Source organism: Lepidochelys kempii, chromosome 9 (assembly GCF_965140285.1).
Source record: "Lepidochelys kempii isolate rLepKem1 chromosome 9, rLepKem1.hap1, whole genome shotgun sequence".
Taxonomy (NCBI): Eukaryota; Metazoa; Chordata; order Testudines; family Cheloniidae; genus Lepidochelys; species Lepidochelys kempii.
The window spans coordinates 1,708,862-1,727,861 of NC_136388.1; the positions used below are offsets into that span (position 1 = coordinate 1,708,862).

The 19,000-nt window shown below is 57.5% G+C and overlaps 1 protein-coding gene across 1 annotated transcript; it reads left to right on the forward strand.

Annotated features, from left to right (window-relative positions):
- The first annotated feature begins 8,994 nt into the window (after window positions 1–8,994).
- Window positions 8,995–17,236, forward strand: LRRC15 (leucine rich repeat containing 15). Its single transcript, XM_073359002.2, has 2 exons — window positions 8,995–9,082; window positions 13,568–17,236. Exon 2 carries the CDS (start codon window positions 13,573–13,575, stop codon window positions 15,355–15,357), a length of 1,785 nt encoding a protein of 594 aa, XP_073215103.2. The 5' UTR covers window positions 8,995–9,082; window positions 13,568–13,572; the 3' UTR covers window positions 15,358–17,236.
- The last annotated feature ends 1,764 nt before the right edge of the window (window positions 17,237–19,000 follow it).

Consider the following 19,000-nt stretch of genomic DNA (forward strand, 5'->3'; position numbering starts at 1 on the left):
CGGGGCGGGGAATCGCTCCGGCCCCTCAGAAGCGGCGTGATCAGCCTGGCCAGGGCTTGACCCTGCCCGGCTCCGACAGGACCCACTTGCCTGGAGGAACCCAGACAAGCCCCCACCCCACCCCCGACTGGCCAGGCTTCTGCATCAGTCCCAGGTGGCTCGGCTCCGGGGAGACAGGCGGGGGCCCCATTTTTTTAAGGGTTGGGCGGCAGAACAGGCCAGATGCCCGGTGGAGAAGGTAAAGAGGCTGCTCGGTTTCAGCCCCACGTAAGCAGTTTGGGCGTCTCAGCCTGGAAAGCGTAACTAAGCATAACTCATCAAACGGCTGGCGAGCTCTGCCTGAGCAAAGCCCCAGGAATGGACCCGCGCGCAGGCTTTGAACAAGAGTCTTTGTTTCAGTTGGTGTCATCCCAGAATCGCCCAGCTCCCCTGGCAGGGTTCTCAGGGTGCGCAATCACTGGGCGTGCTGCATGGCACAGCTTCAGGGCTGGGTCCTAAGTGGGTGCCTGGGGCCGGAGGTGCACTGGGGTCCGGCCAGGGGGCAGGGAGAAGCTGGGAGGTGGGGCCACGGGGTAGAGAGGAGCCCTTGGCCGGCAGGCCGAGAGGAGCAAGTGATGGGCGGGGGTGGGAGCCAGCGGACTGGCAGGGCCTCGGGGCGCAGGGCAAGCGGAGCAGGCCGGGGCCCCTTCTGAGCATGGGCCCTGCTCCCTGGAGCCACTGGCACCATTGTAAACCCGGCACTGAGCCTGGTGCACAGATCCCGAATGGGAACGGACCTCACTATGGAAGTGGAAAGGTCTCCCTGCTGCAGAAGAGTCCCCGTGACATCAGCCTTGTCTGTGCTGGTTTTGTATAACCCTAAAATCCCCACCACGGTGGCCACAGATTCACTGGTGGGAGCCGCAGGGCGAGCACTAATGCAGCCGAAGTGCTCGTGGCCGCTGGGGTTTTATTCACTGTTCTCTAGGCTGCCAGTGAACAGGGGCAGGCAGCCTGGTGGTCAAACTGCCAGTGGCTGCAGGAGTCCTGCGTACACAGTGCTCTGGCCGTTACTCGTCAGCTCTCGTGACGGTGGGGAACAGCTTCGGGTAGACACAGCTTCAGCCGCTGACGTGCATCTGTACCTGCTTGCTGTGCTGCAAACGTTCAGAGGAGCAGTTCAGGTGGGAGGTCTGGAACACCGGCCCTTCCCTTCTCCACGACCCCATCTGCTGTCAGGCTTGCCGTCAGAGCCAGAGCCGTACTGCCTTCAGAGAGTCATACGTTCTGCGACCAGAAGAGACCATTGGATCATCTAGTCTGAAGTCCTGCGTAAAAGACCAAGTGCACCTTCTGTGCTTAGGAAACTCCAGCTGGTACCGAATGCTGTCGTTCGGCTCCTCAGCAATGCTGGCTACTGCCAGCACATCAAATCATAGGACTAGAAGGGACCTCGAGAGGTCTCTAGTCCAGTCCCCTGCACTGAGGCAGAACTAAGTATTATCTAGACCATCCCTGACAGGTGTCTGTCTAACCTGCTCTTAAAAATCCCCAATGAAGGAGATTCCACAACCTCCCTAGGCAATTTATTCCACTGTTTAACCACTCTGACAATTAAGAAGTTTTTCCTAATGTCCAATCTAAACCGCCCTTGCTGCAATTTAAGCCCATTGCTTCTTGTCCTGTCCTCAGAAGTTAAGGAGAAAAAATTATCACCCTCTTTTATATCACAAACTTGTACCTATCTAAAGACTAAAGACTGTTATCATGTCTCCTCTTGGTCTTCTCTTCTCCAGACTAAACAAACCCAATTTTTTCAATCTTCTCTCCTAGGTCATGTTTTCTAGACGTTTAATCATTTTTGTTGCTCTTTTGACTTTTCTCCTATTTGTCCACATCTTTCCCAAAGTGCGGTGCCTATTTCTCCATTGAGGCCTTATCAATGGTGATTAGAGCGGAAGAATTACTTCTCGTGTCTTGCTTACAACACTCCTGCTAATACATCCCAGAATGATGTTCACTATTTTGTAGTTGTATTATAGTGTTGACTCTCATTCAGTTTGTGATCCACTATAACCCCCAGATCCCTTTCCACAGTTCTCCTTCCTAGGCAGTCATTTCCCATTTTGTATGTGTGCAACTGATTGTTCCTTCCTATGTGGAGTACTTCGCACTTGTCCTTATGGAATTTCATCCTAATTACTTCAGACCATTTCTTCAGTTTGTCCAGATCAGTTTGAATTTTATTCTTATCCTCCAAACTCTTGCAACCCCTCCCACCTTGGTATCGTCCGCAAACTTTATAAGCGTACTCTCTATGCCATTATCTAAATCATTGATGAAGATTTTGAATAGAACTGTATCCAGGATAGCTCCTCGCAGGACCCCATTTGATATGCCCTTCCTTCTTGAGTGTGAACCACTTATAACTATCCTCTGACTATGGTTTTCCCATCAGGTGTGTACCTACCTTCTAGGAGGTTCATCTAGGCTGCATTTCCCTAGTTTGTTTATGAGAAGGCCATGTGAGACACTACCAAAAGCCTTATTAAAGTCAAGATATACCACATCTCTACTTTCTCCCTATCCACAAGGCTTGTTACCCTGTCAAAGAAGGATATTAGGTTGATTTGACATGATTTGTTCTGGACAAATCTATGTTCATTCTTACTTATCACCTTATTATCTTCTAGGTGCTTACAAATTGATTGATTATTTGCTCATTATCTTTCCAGGTACCAAAGTGAAGTTGACTGGTCTATAATTCCCTGGGTTGTCCTTATTCCCTCTTTATAGATAGATACTGTATTTGCCCTTTTCCAGTCCTCTGGGATCTCTCCTGTCCTCCACAAATTCTCAGAGATAATTGCTAATGGCTCCGAGATGTCTTTAGCCAGTTCCTTAAGTATTGTAGGATGTATTTTGTCAGACCCTGACAACTTCAAGACATCTAACCTAAGTAATTCTTAACTTGTTCTTTCCCTATTTTAGCTTCAGATCCCACCCCGTTTCCACTGATGTTCACTAGTTAGTCATCCAGTCACTGCTAACCTTTCTGCTGAAAACTGAAACAAAAAAGGCATGTAACACTTTGCACATTGCTGCGTTTTCTGTTGTTGTCTTTCCCCCCTCATTGAGTAGCCTGTCCTTGGTCGTCGTCTTTCTTCTCATGTATTTGTAAAATATTTTCCGCTTACCCTTTATGTCCCTAACTAGTTTAATCTTATTTTGTGCCTGGGCCTTTCTAATTTTGTCCCCACATACTTATGTTGTTTTTGTATATTCATCCTTTGTAATTTGACATCACACCTGTCCTTGGCTCACTCCTCCAGCTTCACACAGAAGAGTGAATCAAGTTCATGGTCTCAGCCCTCATCTTCGAGGGGCCAATGTCCTAGCCCCTGGGTAACTAAAAGATCGACTAAAGCTCTGGGATGGAGACTGGTCAGCAGCTCTGCTCCTCTGGCCCAGTGGGGCTTTATACAGCATGGGTAAAACGTGTCTGTGTGCAGGAGAGAGAGCTACCTCAGGGCTGGTCCCAGGCTGTGGAAGGAACACCCCCAGGAACCAAGGACCACCCCAAGCTCTCCACCTTCCTTCCAAGGGCTCCTCTGCTGCACACACTTCTGCCCGAGGGAACAACGTGTCAGCGATTAGCTGCATTGATTAACGCACGACTGAAAGGCGTCCAGATACTGCAGTAATACGTGTGGTGTAAAAAGCGACACAGAACAGATGAGAGAACCTCAGCCAAGGATTCCTGCCTCCAGCCCGTAACTTCCGGTTGAGCCAGAGCAGATCTTTTAGAAACTGACATCCAACCTCGATTTAAAGGTAAGGCTTCAAGTGCTGAAGAACCCAGGTCCCAGGTAAATTGTGTCGCATTTCAGGACTCGCCTCCTCCTGCAGGCGCTTGTTGAAAGCAGCAGATCTCGGCTGGTGGGGCAAGAACCAAAACTGTGTCACAAGGGAGTACCCAGCAGGTCATGGGCCAGCAAAGGATGAGTGTTACTGTGTTGAAGGGCGGGTGGGTGGCTGGGCCCTGTGACTCTGCATCAGTTGGTCTGATCCTTCCTTCTGTTCAAGGGGTCTGAGGGAGGTGACTAAGCTCCTACTGCAGCAAACCCTCGTGCATGTAAAGAGCCCCGAATCCAGTGGCGGGGGACAGGGGAAGGGGCTTTAGATGTACATGGGATAATAGAGAAGGGAATAGCCACTGAAGGGAAGCATGTTCCTCTCTGGGGTGTGTGTGTGTGTGTGTTTGCATGTGTGCACTGATACAAACATCTTTCTGTACATCATTCACTGGGGGATGGCACTGGAAACTCAGACATGTTCGTTCATGTGGCAATGAGCTAAAGGTCTTGGATTCCATTCAGGGGCCGGGTATGCACAGAATCAGCCCAGGCCTTAATTAAGAGGAAACTCATTTTTTTAAGGGATTGGTCGGCAGAACAGGCCAGACGCCCGGTGGAGAAGGTAAAGGCTGCTCGGTTTCAGCCCCACGTAAACAGTTTGGGAGTCTCAACCTGGAAAGTTAATTAAGCATAACTCATCCAAACGGCTGGCGAGCTCTGCCTGAGCAAAGCCCCAGGAATGGACCCGCGCGCAGGCTTTGAACAAGAGTCTTTGTTTCAGTTGGTGTCATCCCAGAATCGCCCAGCTCCCATGGCAGGGTTCTCAGGGTGAGCAATCACTGGGCGTGCTGCATGGCACAGCTTCACGGCTGGGTCCTAAGTGGGTGTCGTCTCCTCTCCAAAGGCTGATGCTCTCTGAACTGGGGTTTGGCCTGGCACAGAGACTGGAGCGCTGGCCGTGAGCCTGCTGTCATGGGCTGGCTTTAGTTGTCTTTGAACTGAGGTTGGGGGCACCCCCAGGTCAGACTGGACAGGCAGAGTGGTCCTCTCCCCAACGTAGTGCAGACGTGGCATCTGGAGGAGATGCCATGGCAGTCTGTAGCCTGCATGTGTTTGCAATTCCCTGGCGCATCCTGTCTGACAAGGCCAGGGACTCGGCGGCTCCCCCGCAGGGGGTGATGGGACCAGTGACCCCAAGATTCCAGGCAGCCTTGAGGGGAAATGCTGCTCCCCAGTAGATCTGTGCCAAGCCAGCTGCAGAGAGCTCTCCTCTATCCTCCTGTACTAGCTCAGTGACATCCGTGGCCCCGGCGCTGGGTGAGTTCTTGGCTGTATTGGCTGGGTGAGTTCTTGGCTGTATTGGCTGGGTGAGTTCTTGGCTGTATTGGCTGGGTGAGTTCTTGGCTGTATTGGCTGGGTGAGTTCTTGGCTGTATTGGCTGGGTGAGTTCTTGGCTGTATTGGCTGGGTGAGTTCTTGGCTATATTGGCTGGGTGAGTTCTTGGCTGTATTGGCTGGGTGAGTTCTTGGCGCTGCGTTTAGCTCCAGGAATCGCGCTCTGGGAAAGCAGCTGCCTCTCTGAAGTGGCTCTTCCTCTGCAGCATATGGCTTAAAACAATGTAGTTGTGCTCTTTGACTCATTCCCTTAGCAGCGTGTCATCAACCCTGGGTGAGAGGAAAAGCAGTCCGGTCACTTCACCTGAATGGGGGAGCCCTCGTGGTGTGGAGGGGAAGCTAATGGCTCACCCCTGCCTAGTGAAGCCTCTTTGTTGATCCAAGGTGTTTCCTGTGTCAGCAGGGAGGGAGTGTGAGGCTCAGATAATTGCAAGAGTCCACCTTGTCCACCGAGGAAAACAGGAAGAAGCCTGTAAAAACAAAACCCTCGGAAATGCCTTTGTCAAAGAACCCACGTTGGAGCCTCTCCTCCTCCAGACATTGAGTGTTTGTATCAGCCCTTGAGGCATAGAAAGGGATGGGGACTCACCCTCGGCCACAGATGGAGCCTGTGCTCAGGACACTAGCCCACGCAATTCTGTCCATTGGATGGGGGCAGGGACGAAGGCGCCCGGTTTATCCCAGGATGGCAGAAACGCACTCCTTTATTGCATGGCTGTCATGAGCACGCGTGTGTGCGCCGGGGGCTCCGTGCCCTTGGGTATGTCTGTGTCCTGCCATCTTGCTCTGCACCAAGCCCAGCTGTTGCCTGTGAATGAAAAGCTCAGTACATTGTGCAGTGACTGCGTGTGCCACGTCTCCTGCCGTGAGTCTGGCACTGCTGTTCTCCCGCGCTCAATCTTCCAGCCCCTGCTACAAACACTCTGGTCTCTCTTGTACTTTTCAGTTTCTTCGGAGTTTGACTAGTTCTTTCCCCTCATTCTGTTTTTCTGCCCTTGGTCCCATTTCTCTTCAGGTGACTCCCCCCCCCGCACCCCTGCCGTTCCTCCCCCTCCTGCCCGTTTATCTTGCAGTGTCTACTTGTCTCTCTATCTGCGGCGCACACGTGTTACATGCGGACAATGCAGCTAGCTGTCCACGTGCAGCATCAGGATTAGCAGCTGTGGCCACCCCATGTCGAGGAAAAGAAGCGAGTCCCCTCACGCAGCCAGAAGAAGGGGCCAGGCGGGCCTGAGCAGGGGCCATCATTGCTGAAGAGCAAACTCAGGTCCGTCTTGGTGGTGAGTTCCCGTATCTCAGTGCGATGTCATGGCTTTGTGGTGTTGGCCTGACTGCCAGGCCATGGCCGAGGGTTGCCAACTTTCTAATTGCACAAAACCTGCCCCGCCCCTTCTCTGAGGCTCTGCCCCCACTCACACCAGCCCCCCTCCCTTCATCGCTCGCTTTCCCCCACCCACCCTCACTCACTTTCACTGGGCTGAGGCAGCAGGTGGGGATGCCAGAGGGGGTGAAGGCTCTGGCTGGGGGTGCGGGCTCTCGGGTGGGGCTGGGGATGAGGGCTTTGGAGTGAGGGAGGGAGCTTAGGCCTGGGGCAGGTGGTTGGGGTCGGGGAGGGGCGGGCTCTTGGAGGGAGTTAGGGTGTGGGAGGGGATTCCGACCTGGGGCAGGGGGTTTGGGGTGCGGGCTTCAGGAGGGGATTTTGACCTGGGGCAGGGGGTTCAGGGTGTGGGCTCCCGCTGGGCGGTGCTTACCTCAGGTGGCTCCCGGTGGGTGGTGCAGCAGGGCTAAGGCAGGCTCCCTGCCTGCCCTGCTCCGCGCTGCTCCCGGAAGCAGCCAGCAGGCCTGGTACCTAGGCGGAGGTGCAGCCAGGCCACTCTGTGCAGTGTTTGCGCCCGCAAGCACCGCCCTTGCAGCTCCCATTGGCTGTAGTTCCTGGCCAATGGGAGCTGTGGAGCCGGCACTGGGGGCAGCATGCGGCCCTTCCCTGATCACCCCTGCGCCTAGGGGCCAGACATGCCAGCTGCTTGCGGGGAGCCTGCCTTAGCCGCCCTGCGCTGCCAATCGGACTTTTAACGGCCCGGTCAGCAGCGCCGACCGGAGCTGCCAGGGTCCCTTTTCGAGGGAGCATTTCAGTTGAAAACCGGATGCCTGGCAACCCTCAGAGGCACAGCCGTGGTATACGCTCGTGGGTGGCAATGCAGCGCTGAGCCGGGCGAACCACAAGCTTCACAGCTGCCTCGTCCTTCTGACCCATCGCTTGTGTGCCCTGTGCGGAGCCCGGCTGGCTGTTCTCAGGGGCCTGGCTGGGCTGGCGGGGAGAGCCTGTGGGATCCGGCCCCGGAGCTCACCCCAGGCTGCTGGTTCCATCACGACGCGAAGCAGCACAGCTGGGCTCGAGGGCCCAGGCCCCCTTCGCCTCAGCAGGGCCGTTGTCCAGGAGTGGCACCGTGTGAGCTGGCCTGACCCAGCACACGGGCCTGGAGCTTTGCCCTGACCGGGACTCTGGCTGCAGCCTGCACTTAGTGCTTAGCTCCAAATCTGCCCCGTAGCCAGCACCTCGCAAGCCAAGCGTGGCCTGAGGCCCAGGCCACGTACTGCATAGAGCCCCACATCGCCCTGCTCTTCAACCCCCCAACACACACCAGCCAGAGCTCTGTCCCTCACTCCCTGCCCAGCCAGGCGGAGGGTCCGGGCATTGCCTAGTTGCTTCTTGGTACGGGGGCCGGGGGCAGTCACCAGAGGCCGTGGGGCCAGGTGTGTGCTGGGGACTCACCCCGGCTGCTGGGGCCAGAGGCGGAGCTGAGCAGGTGTTTGTTGGGGGTTGTTCTAGGCCCATGGAGCTGTGGGGAGAGTGTGATGAAGCCGGGCATGTGGCTGTCCCGTGAAGCCCCAGCCCTGTCCCCCTGGTCCCCGTGGGGCGAGCTGGACCAGGGCTCACGTGGAAGTCGCACGAGGCTGCCTGGCTTTGGCGGGTCAGAGTGGGTCACTCCCAAAGGGCTTGGCTCGCGGCCCAGCGCCCAGGAGCCGCCTGAGGGGCCCCGCTGCTGGGGGCTGGCCTGGAGAAGCAGTGCGCCCTCGGCTCTGTGCTGCTGCTCGGTAAGTGACCAGCTGTTTCTCCTCCCTCTGTCACGGGGGGGATGGAGCTGTCCCCCAGTGGGGCGCATGCTGTGTCAAAGCCGCCGATGGGGAGGGGCAGCGCTGACGAGGGGTTGCAGCTGGGAGGCAGCAGCCCTGGGCTCTGTTCCCTGCTGTATCCCTGTGTGACCTTGGGCAAGACACTTAATTTCCCCGTGCCTCAGTGTCCCCATCTGAGAATTGCAGCCCCCTCCCTCTGTACAGCGTGCTGAGGTCAGCGGGGAAAGGCGCTGTCTGAGCAGCTTGAGACTCTGGTAATCATCAGCCTAGCTCCCGCTCTTCCCAGGTCTGTAGGCTGGTCCCGCATATCACTGGAGGGTTGTCTGTGATCTGTTGGGGGGGGGAGCTCTCCTCCTGTGACCAGGACCTGTGATCTAGGCGACATCTCTGCTGTTGTAACATCCAGTTCTCGGGGCTCGCTGCTTCCCTCCAGACAAAAGCATCAGGACTCTCAAGGATTAAAATATAGGGTTACATGACAGCTCTTGAGACAAACGTTCCGCTCGTTTTGGGAACATCAGGAGGGAAATAGTCCCAAGGTTTTTCTATTCCAATGATTTCTCTAGCCTCTGACACTGCCCCTTTGCTGATTCATTGATTTGGATGGTTTAAATACTGGGAGGGGACACGGCACTCTGCTCACACAGCAGCACTGGGCTTTCTGCTGCTTAACATCTCCCTGGCTCTGCAAGGTCTGAGCAGCAAGACACAGGGCTGGTAAGTTTTTTTAATTTATTTTGTTGAGAGCTCTCACTCGAGGCTCAGTGCGGCTCTTCAGGGACAGGGCTGAGGGACATCAGTGTGTTCATCCAACCCTCCAGTTCTTTTAGCAACTCTGAGGGTTTGCCTGGCAAGGGTTTGTTCTTACCCAGCAGACCAGTTCTAGAGAATTATTGTGAGATCAGAAATATTTAGATAAGAGGAGTAAAAATCAAAGCATCATAAATAATAATCCATAAAGAATGGGTGAAAAGAAAAAGCCAAGTAAAAGTTTCAGAAGGGTTGATTGTTAAAGGGAAACAGGGTGTGTGTGTGTGGGTGTGTGTGTGTGTGTAATATTCAGGCACTTCATTTGTGCAGTGGTAAGTTCTTGTCCTGACCAAGACAAAGGAATATAATAGTTTTCAGCTGGTTTTAATTAACTGGTGCTTGAATTTTTCAAGTTCTCTTTAAAGGGTGTGACACGAAGAGACCGTTTGATGTGCAGAGTGCTCGGTTAAGTTTATAAGCTGCTTGAGGTAAACAAAATTGTTCTCAGATGCAAACTGTTTCCATCTGTAAACCAAAAAAATGTGATGGCTTTTTAGGGATTTTTTCCCTCTTGCAAGCAAATATTTTCCCTGGCAGCGACACAGAGAGTCCAGTTAGCGAGTCCTCCCTGCTCCACTTTGGGACGCTCACCCAGCACTTAGGCAGGTAAAGGGGGTGTCAGTTTGAGTTACTGGAGTCAGGGGTCAGAGCTCCTGGGAAGCTGCCAAGGGCTGGTGATTGAGTCCTGGGCAGCAGGAGAGGGGAGCAAACAGCGAGTTTCCATTTCTGCCCTGTGTGGACCAGCGCCACTAAGTCGAGTTCTGAACTGATGGGGGCTGGATGGGGCTGTGATAGCATCGGGGCCGTGGCTCTGTTCCAGCGACGGGTGGGCCAGTGGAGGTGAAGGTCACGAGCTCAGAGTGGGAGGCTAGGGGCTCGGGATGGATGCTGGGGCTCTGCAGTGCTCCCCGTGGCTGAGAACGGTTGGGCTCCAAAGGGCGTCTGTCTCCTCCCGCACCCTCCCACCCAGGTGTGGTGGGCCGGGCTGCTGCGAGCCTCACGCAGACACCTCCTGCCCCTGGGGCAGGGTTTGCCGGGGGTCTCTGGACCCACGTAAAGAGCCAGGAGTCCGGGCGTGCGAGAGAAGTGCAAAGCGGCACCATGATTACCCCAGTGCTCACACCCGTGCGCGGCCCATACCCTGGCACCACGCCATCGTGCCAGGCCTTCGAGAAACAGTCTCCACCGGGCTGCCTGTGCTCCAAGTGCCCCCCTCCCCAGGAGCGGGGGCTGAGCGTAGGCTCCGTCTCTGCCTGGCCGCACATTGCCGGGAGGAGGCTGCCTTTGATCACTTGACTCTCTCTCCAGCGGTTTCGGAGAGGCCGGCCAGCCTCTGCTGTCCGGCTGCAGGCTCCTCAGCGCACCACAGCCCGGGGGAGCTGCTGTCCCCTAGGGAGCCACGGCTGCCCGCCCCTCTCCAGAATGCCAGCTTTAGGCCTGTCTCACGGGCGTGGCTCTTTGGGAATGGGCTCCAGGGCCACAACCCGCCGCATCTGATCCGCGCTCCGGGGCTGGCCGCTAGATCTAGAACAGACAGAACCGAGATGGCAGCTCTCAGCTGTGGATGGCCTTTCTGGAGCCGCTGAACCAGTGTTGGGGCCTGGGTGCTGGGACCCCGTGTGTCTGTGGGAGGTGGGGGGTTGTGCCCTCCTGGGCATGCGTCTGCCAGTTTGGGCTCACTGCTCAGCCCCTCTGCGGGGGCGGGGGGCACAGTATGGTGCAGGAAGGGGCATGTCCTGCTCCTTGTGGGCTCAGAAGCCAGGTGCCCCCATTGTGTGTTTCATCCCCACCCGCCCTGCAAAGGCAGGATGGCCCCACAGCCCCATCTCCGCACTCCTCCCCAGGAAGGAGCCAGGCTGACCTTCAATACCAGGGTCCAGCCAGCACCGAGGCTTCCTCTCCAGCAAGGCCCGTGATGGCCTTCCCGGTGAACTCCCTCTGGCAGCCCTCAGTGCTGCTGCTGCGTCAGTCAGGTTTGGGGGCTCTGCAGATGGGGCAGGCATGTCCCCTGGGGACGGCCAAGCTCCTATGTATGTGCCCTGAGTAGTTGGCCTGCGAGCCAGACCCAGGCCCTATTCTGAGAATGGCTCTAGGACCCCTGTGCTCCCAGCCCCAAAGGGCAGAGTCCCAGAGCTGCCCTGCCTTTCGCTGGCCTGAACAAACCCAGGGAGATAGAAAAGGGGGCTGGCCCGGAGAGCATCCTGGCAATCCGTCAGCAGGCTCCCTCCCACAACCCAGGGACACCATCCACCTGGCCCACAGCACAAGCCGAAGAACTTGCACCAAGGCGTTTCCTTTGTCTCCCCAAAGGGCTAACCCTGAACAAAGAGATGCTTTCTGGGAACGTTAGCAACGGTTCCAAAGAGCCTGGCACTTAACATGAGTCACAACTCGCCCCGCCAGGACTGCACAGCGCCTGGAGGTTCCTGTCCTGGCATGCAGCGAAGCTGCAGTGAGTCTGTGAAAACATCCCCTGGGCTCTGTGCACCCGGTGCAGTGAGCCAGTGGGGCTGACTGGCTCGCAGTGAATGTGCAGTGGCTGGAGTCATTGCAGTTACCGGGGCTTGTAAACGGGTCCAAAGCAGAGCCCAGGGTGTAATTATGCCTGCTCAGCAGCCCTGCAAACGCCAGGGCTCAGAGTTTCCAGTCATCAGTCTAACCACCTCCGTTTATTGCCATCAAGCACGCAGGCCTGGGGGTCTGTGCTCAGCACTGCTTCTCCCCAGCGGCAAGTGCCACAGAGATGCTGCTGTGGCAGAGGAAGCCGCAGGCTCATTCCAGTGGGGAACCGGCTGGACCGTGCAATTAACGCCGATTATTGTTGCACATGCAGCGGATATAATTAGTTCAGCTCCACTAACCGTTTGAAGATGGAGGGTGCTACCTAACTGCCCAGTTTTCTCGTTCGCAGCTTTGCTCACCTAATTGTCCTGGGGTTTGGCTGAATTTCTAAACCCTGAATGGATGCCAGGAACTGCTGGTTTGAGTTTTCCACTGGGTTCTGCTCTGGAGACTTTCCAAAGCTGGTTCCAGCTGGAACAGCTCGCGAATGCTGCTCTGCTGGAGCACAGGAAACCACGCTTGCAGCCCCTGGGGACAACGCAGGAGCAAAGCAATTTTCAGTTTTGTTGCAAAAAGTCTGTGAACGCTTCTAGTAGCTGTGGTGGGGTGCAGGGGCCGCCGGGCTGCGTGTGAGACACTGGTTGGCTTTGCTCCCAGTTTGTTCTAGCCTGCCCTTTGTTTGTCCAGGCTGACACTCAGAGATCCCGTTCCCATCCCTCGGTTGGGTGGGAGGTCTGTGCATCCTCAATGGGGTGGTCGAGCCCTCCAGCCTGAATCTTCTCCAGGGAGAGGGGCTGGCTCAGGGAAGGAACTGTAACTGGTTTTAGTAACGTGTACAAAATCTGTACCACAGAGCCAAGCTAGGATCTTCCGGCCCCATTTCCAGCCAGCTAGGCCCCTGGGCACTACATTTCTGAGAGTACAACTCCCACAGAGCAGCACTGATCGGTCCAGGTGCATCATGTGGATTTTATACTTCCTGTGGATGCATCGGTCATTGGCCACTGCCAGCAGCCCCAGGGCTAGATGGGCTATTGATCTGTGCCCAGGTGCCAGCTGCCATGTGTCTATTAGCATCTTCCCGTTGAACCCAGGGTGTGAATGTGTGTGCCCTGGTCCTTGCTGTGGGCGAGGGACTCCTGGCGTGTTGCCACCCTGGGAACGGGGAAACTGGCGCACCCTCGCCCCAAAGGCCCTGTTCCAGCTGGAGCGGTAGTGGGAGAACTCCCTGTCGCAGTGTCATCTGCCTCGGCGTCCCTGCGCACACGGGGAGGCGGGGGCAGGTCACGGGCGGGGCAGCTGGAGCCCAAAGATGTTAATAAGGGAAGTAGCGTGTTCTAATGGTTAGAACCAGGACTGGGGACCTGGTCTTTAACCCCACTGCTCCCACAAACCTGCTGGGCCCTTGTGCCAGTCACCTCCCCTCTCCACCCCTCAGGCCCCCCCGTGAAGTGGGGGTAACAAGGCCCACGTCTGTAAAGCCTGCAGACCCTGTGGCCACGTGCTCTATAGCTGCTAAGGGCTTATCACCCTTTGCTCGTATAAATGTGTCTCGGGGGCTCTGTGCATTTCACCCAGATGCCGGTTTCGTCTAATCTCACCCAGCCAGTGCAGGGCATCTCTGCTTGAATGCTAGTTTCCCAGCTGGTCACGGGTTTCCTTGGCCTGTTCTGTGTATTGTATGGTATGAAGCTGCTGCATCTCTTGTGCTGTAAGATCCACTCTCTGGTGAGGGGATTGATGGCACTAGGGACCTCCAGCCCGCCTGGCATTCTTGCAGCTGATGGGAAAGCGTGGCAGTTGAATGCTCTTTGTTTGTTTTGCTTCCAGGCCCCATGGAGCTGACAGGCTGGGTCCCGCTGCTCGTGGGGTTTCAAGTCCTTCGCTTGGCACTTGGTCAGTGTCCTGAAGAATGTCAGTGCTCCAAATCCGCCCAAGTGGAGTGCTCAGGACCAGTGATCACGCAACTTCCCAGCCCCATCCCCGCGAATGCCATGAGCCTGCAGATAATCAACACCCACATCGCTGAGCTGGGTGACGTTCCCTTTGGCAACGTCTCCATGCTGATTGCGCTGAGAATTGAGAAGAACGACCTGTCCCGGATCAGCCCCAGAGCCTTTCAGGGCCTGGCTGCCCTGCGCTACCTCAGCCTGTCCAGCAATAAGCTGCAAGAGCTGCCCGTGGAGCTCTTCCAAACCTTGGGGAAACTAGAATCTCTGCTGCTGTCAGGCAACCAGATCCTGCACATTCAGCCCTCCCACTTTGCCCAGCTCAGCAACCTCAAAGAGCTGCAGCTGCACGGAAACAACCTGCATTCCCTCCCGGAGGGGGTGTTCGACCGGCTGCCCAGCCTGACCAAGCTCAACCTGGCCAAGAACAGCATCACTGCCCTTCCGGCCAAGGCCTTGCGGCGGCTGCCGAGGCTGCAGGTGCTCAGGCTGTACGAGAACCAGCTCCGTGAGATCCCTGCGGGCGCCTTCGACAAGCTCCGGGAGCTGCAGGAGCTGGGGCTGCACCAGAACCAGATCAGGCGCCTGTCGGCCGGGCTCTTCACGCACAACGGCCAGCTGCAGAAGCTCTTCCTGTCCAACAACGTCATAGCAGCTCTGCCCCAGGGGGTCTTCCTGCACCTGCCCGAGCTCTCCAAGCTGACGCTCCATGGGAACGCGGTGCGAGACATCGCCCCTGGGGCGTTCGGGCCCATGCCCAAGCTGAGGGAGCTGTGGCTCTATGATAACCAGCTCACCACCCTGCCAGACTTCGTCTTCAGCAACCTCACCCACCTGCAGCTGCTGATTCTGAGCAGGAACCAGATCCGCTCCATCGCCCCCTTCGCCTTCCAGGGCCTGAGCGAACTCCTGGAGCTGTCCCTGCACACCAATGCTCTGCGCACCGTGGACGGGGCGCTCTTGCAGGGCCTGCCCAAGCTGCAGAACGTCTCCCTGCAGAACAACCGGCTGCGCGCCCTGCCGGGGGACCTGCTCCGGAATGCCACGGGGCTGCTGAGCCTCCAGCTGCAGAACAATTCCCTGGAGAGCCTCCCCGCCGGCCTCCTGGATCCTCTGGCCCAGCTGCGCCAGGTGAAGCTGCACGACAACCCCTGGCGCTGTGACGCCAGCATCCTGGCGCTGAAGAACTGGCTCCGGGTCAATCGGCTAAAGGTGGGGGACACCCCGCCCCTGTGTGCCCTGCCGCTCCTCGTTAGGGGTGCCCCAGTCGTATCGTTTGATGAGGGGCACTCCTCCCCAGGGACCCCTTCTGGGGCCCCGACGTACGGACCGAACCCCACCTCCTTCGGTCACCCAGAAACGTCGCCCTATGCCCATCCGTCCAACCAGGCTCCAGAGAAAGTGCCACCAACTCCCCTCGGCCCCTCGCTGGCCAACCAGCCAGGCGCAGGGACGGAGCGTGGGTCCCTGACCAGGCCACCGGCCATCCCTGGCGTCGCCCAGGAGAAGGGGCTGTGGGGCCTGACTCGCACTCAGAGCGGGGTGGTGGTGGCTGTCATCACGCTGGGCTGCCTGGCTGTGCTCTGCACGCTGGTGGGGCTGGTAGCATACAGCTGCCGGAAGAGGAGCCAGCTGGTCCTGATGCGGAGGAAGGGGCAGAACAAAGCGTAAGCTGAGCACCGTGAAGCTCTGTGCGGACTGTGTTGGCTCTGCAGAGCCCCCCGTGCCCCGCCCCCTCAGGGTAACGCAGGCGGGTGTGGGGCTGGGAGAGGGGGAGGATTTCAGTCCACACGCTACCAGCCGGGCCTTGCATCGAATATAGCGACTGAGGCTAAATCGCCTTCCTCACAAATTGACCCAAACCTCCTCACCCCGCCCTGTAGGCAGAGCCTGAGGCCTCTTGCCCCCACCGCATCACCCTTGCCCTCGGGGGTGCCCCCATGGGCCCAGCCTAGGCACACAGGAAGTAGCCCCCCCCGCCCCCATGGGCTCTCCGTGGCCTGCCGCCCCATGAGTGGCACAGCTCCCCCATGCGCTGTGTGGTGGGGTCAGCCTGGGGCCTTGGATGTAGGCGAGAGGCACCAAACGCTGGCTTCCTCCAGCAGCTCTGAGGCAGAGCCATGGGCATGTGACGAGTTTGCTCAGTCAGTCCCTGGCCCTTCGTCCCTCTCACTGTCCCAGCTCCGTCACCTGCGAGGGTCCAGGGCTCTGCTGGGGAAGGGCCGGGGGCCTGACGCTCGGCCAGGACTCTGAGCTGCCCCCACCCCAGCGCCATGTGTGCAGGGATCCGCTGGCCATGGCCCTGCTGCCGGGACAGGTGGGCACGGGGTGCCCAGAGCTTTGCGGAGCGGGTGCGCGCGTGCGAGCTGGGTCCTGGCAGGTAGCGGGGTGCTCAGTTACGGCGGAAAGGGGAGTGCTGAGCGGGTGGCCCCGGAAGGCAGAAGGAGAAGGGCTGAAACCCTTCACCCTGCCCTTCTGGAGCCCAGCTCTCCGCCGCGCCTGGGACCAGGGCTGCTCCTGGTGGGGCCTGTCTCTAGGGCAAAGCGAGTCTGAGCGGCGTGAAGCCCTGAGTTGTGTGGGACCCCCCGGGTTCTGGGCCTCGTTCCCCAACCCAGGCTGGGGGCAGTGGCTGAGGGGCACGGACCCTCTTGCCGAACCACTTTCCCTTTAAAATTTGCTAAGTTGAAATGGCCGCACACTGCCTCTGCTGGGGCTCGTGCCCAGCCGTGACACAGGTGTGTTGTGGCAGTGTGTGTCCGTGGGGGTGCCCCGTCAGCCCTGAGGCAGAGCTGGCCATAGAATCAGGCTCCAAACCCACGAGCAGCTTGCAGAACCAGTCAGCCCAATTTAGGCAAACAATTGTACTGCATGGAAACTCAGGAAAAACCGGGCCCAATCCGAACGCCTGGTGCCCTGGAAATGGTGCGGCCCGAGGTCTGGGCTGGATCGGTGCGTGTCTGCCACGCAATCAGCGGCGGGGCGCGTCCCTGTGCTCCCACACTGCATGCTGTTCATTATGGAGCATGGACCTTCCTGTTTTTTCACCTCTCACCACCCATAACTCTGACCCCCACAGCAGTGCCCAGTGTCTGCCTCTTCCCTGATCCCTATGGCACGACACCCTCCCCGCTGCCATCCCCCCATTTCCAGTATGGGCTGGAATCCCTCACTTATCACGGCTCGAGCCATCTCCCCACTCCGGAGCTGACCCCACTGCTCATCGTGCTGACCAGTATGGTCTTGTCGTTTCCTTGTGCTTCTCCATTGACCTGTCTGTACTCACCTGTTGTCTCTTGGCCAATACTTAGAATGTGAGCCCCGTGGGCCAGGGACCCTCTGTTTGCTCTGCATTTGTACAGCGCCTTGCACAATGGGTCCTGGCCCAGGGCTGGGGTTCCTAGGTGCTACAGCAATATGAAGAATAAGTGACAATAAATATCACTGACCCAATCAAACTCCCCTCTGTCTGCTCACTAACATCTCCTCCCACCCTCCAGACACCGGACTCTGAGAGCCGCCTGCCATGAGGCCCCAGGCAGCAGCATCTACCCCACCCTCTGAAGCACACGGTGACTGACCTGGCCTAATAGCTCCCTTGCTCTCATGGTCAGAGACTCCTCTGACGCACTCGGGAGAGTTGGTGGGGGGAGGAGAGGGGGCTTGGTGTAAACTGGTAAAACAAAACCTCCAGGCCCAGAAAGCAAGGGCCAGAGCGTGACCCTGGCGACGCTGGCTGTAAATCCAGGGTAACCCCGCGGACCTTACTGCACTCACTCCGGATTTACACCTGAGTCACTGAGGCCAGACTCTGCCCCGCCAGGCTGAAGGCTCTGACATGACTGTATCTGCAGTGGGCGTTTACTCCAACGCAATTGGGAGTGGCAAGAACCTCTGCCCAACCTGGGAAAGAGCCCAGGCTGATGGCTGGCGCTGCCCCAAGCCGGGGCTGGGCGTGACCTGTCAGCCAACGGCATAGCACCGTCAGCTGTGCTCCCTTTCCATGCCAAGCACGCCCCCCACTCCTCTGGCACGGCTTCTCCCCAGCCCCGGCCTGGCTCAGTCTCTCCCCCTCGTGCTCTGGCCGACCACTGTCAGCGTCCTCAAACCACAGCCCTTCGCCTGTGCTGTCATCCGCCCGTGTTGCTGGAGCTCCTCCTCGTGTTCACAGCGAGGGCTGAGTGTGCTGGCCCTGCTCTGGTCAGCTGGCATTAGGAGCACCTCATCCCTGCGTCCCGCATCCATGTAACTCTCACTTCCCAGTGCTGGTCTCTCCCCAGGGCGCCCCCGCCCGGCGAGTGTACTCATCATGGACATCTTTGCCGCAGGCCGAGGGACACGCACGCGCCCCGGGGCGGGTTCCCTGCGTGGCTAACAAGAGTGCAGCCCCGTAGTGCACTGCACGTAGCTGCCCAGGCTGGGGCCTGCTCTGCTGCAATTTGTCAAACAAAAGTCCCCTGGCCTGAGCAGTGATTTTTGTTTCGAAGCCAGATTCCCTCCCTCATTTTAGTTTCAAACCCTAATTATGGCTAAAATTCTGGCGGGGCAGGGGGGTTGGCTAACTGGAAAGCATTGGCAGTGAGCTGGGGGACATGGGTCAGGATTCCCCTCATTGCCCTCCTCCCAGGACAGGTGTGACGCTCTGCTAGGACACCCAGACCCGTAAGCCGCTGTGTTACCTTTGCCTCAGCAAGGGTGAGCTTTGCTGTGACTTAGCCTCTGCCACACCCGTCTGTCCACCCCTCCACCTCAGGACTCTGCCAGACTTAGCCTTCCTGGTAACACTCAGTGAACCCCGTTCCCGAGCTCCCCGGAGATGCCTCTCTGCAGAGTCCGGTCTCTCTGCCAGGAGACCCACAGAAATGACCCACGGCTGCTGTCTCCAGAGTAGCAGCCGTGTTAGTCTGTCTTCGCAAAAAGAACAGGAGGACTTGTGGCACCTTAGAGACGAACCAATTTATTTGAGCATGAGCTTTCGTGAGCGACAGCTCACTTCCTCGGATGCATCGGATGTCTCCAGAGAGACAGTACACACGCCAGCCTGTTTGGCTCCCTGCGGACTTTCTCGTTACTTCAAAAGAGCAGCATGGAGACGGCCGAGAGTACAACTAGTACGTTCCTTAGTAAAGCTCAGAGACTGACGTGATGATAAGCAGAGATCATAGAAAACAGCAAATGGTCACAAACAAAACCAAACAGGCCTTTCAGTGTCTGTCTGTCGCAAGCTACCATCTTCCCTCAACAGCTGCCTCGCTGCCATCAGGCCACCAGCATTTCCCGGCCCTGCATCCACCACTCCCGGGTGCTGTCCCCTAGG

Excerpts from the sequence above, each read along its gene's own strand:
- LRRC15 (XM_073359002.2), top strand. The coding sequence starts at position 13,573 with ATGGAGCTGACAGGCTGGGTCCCGCTGCTCGTGGGGTTTCAAGTCCTT.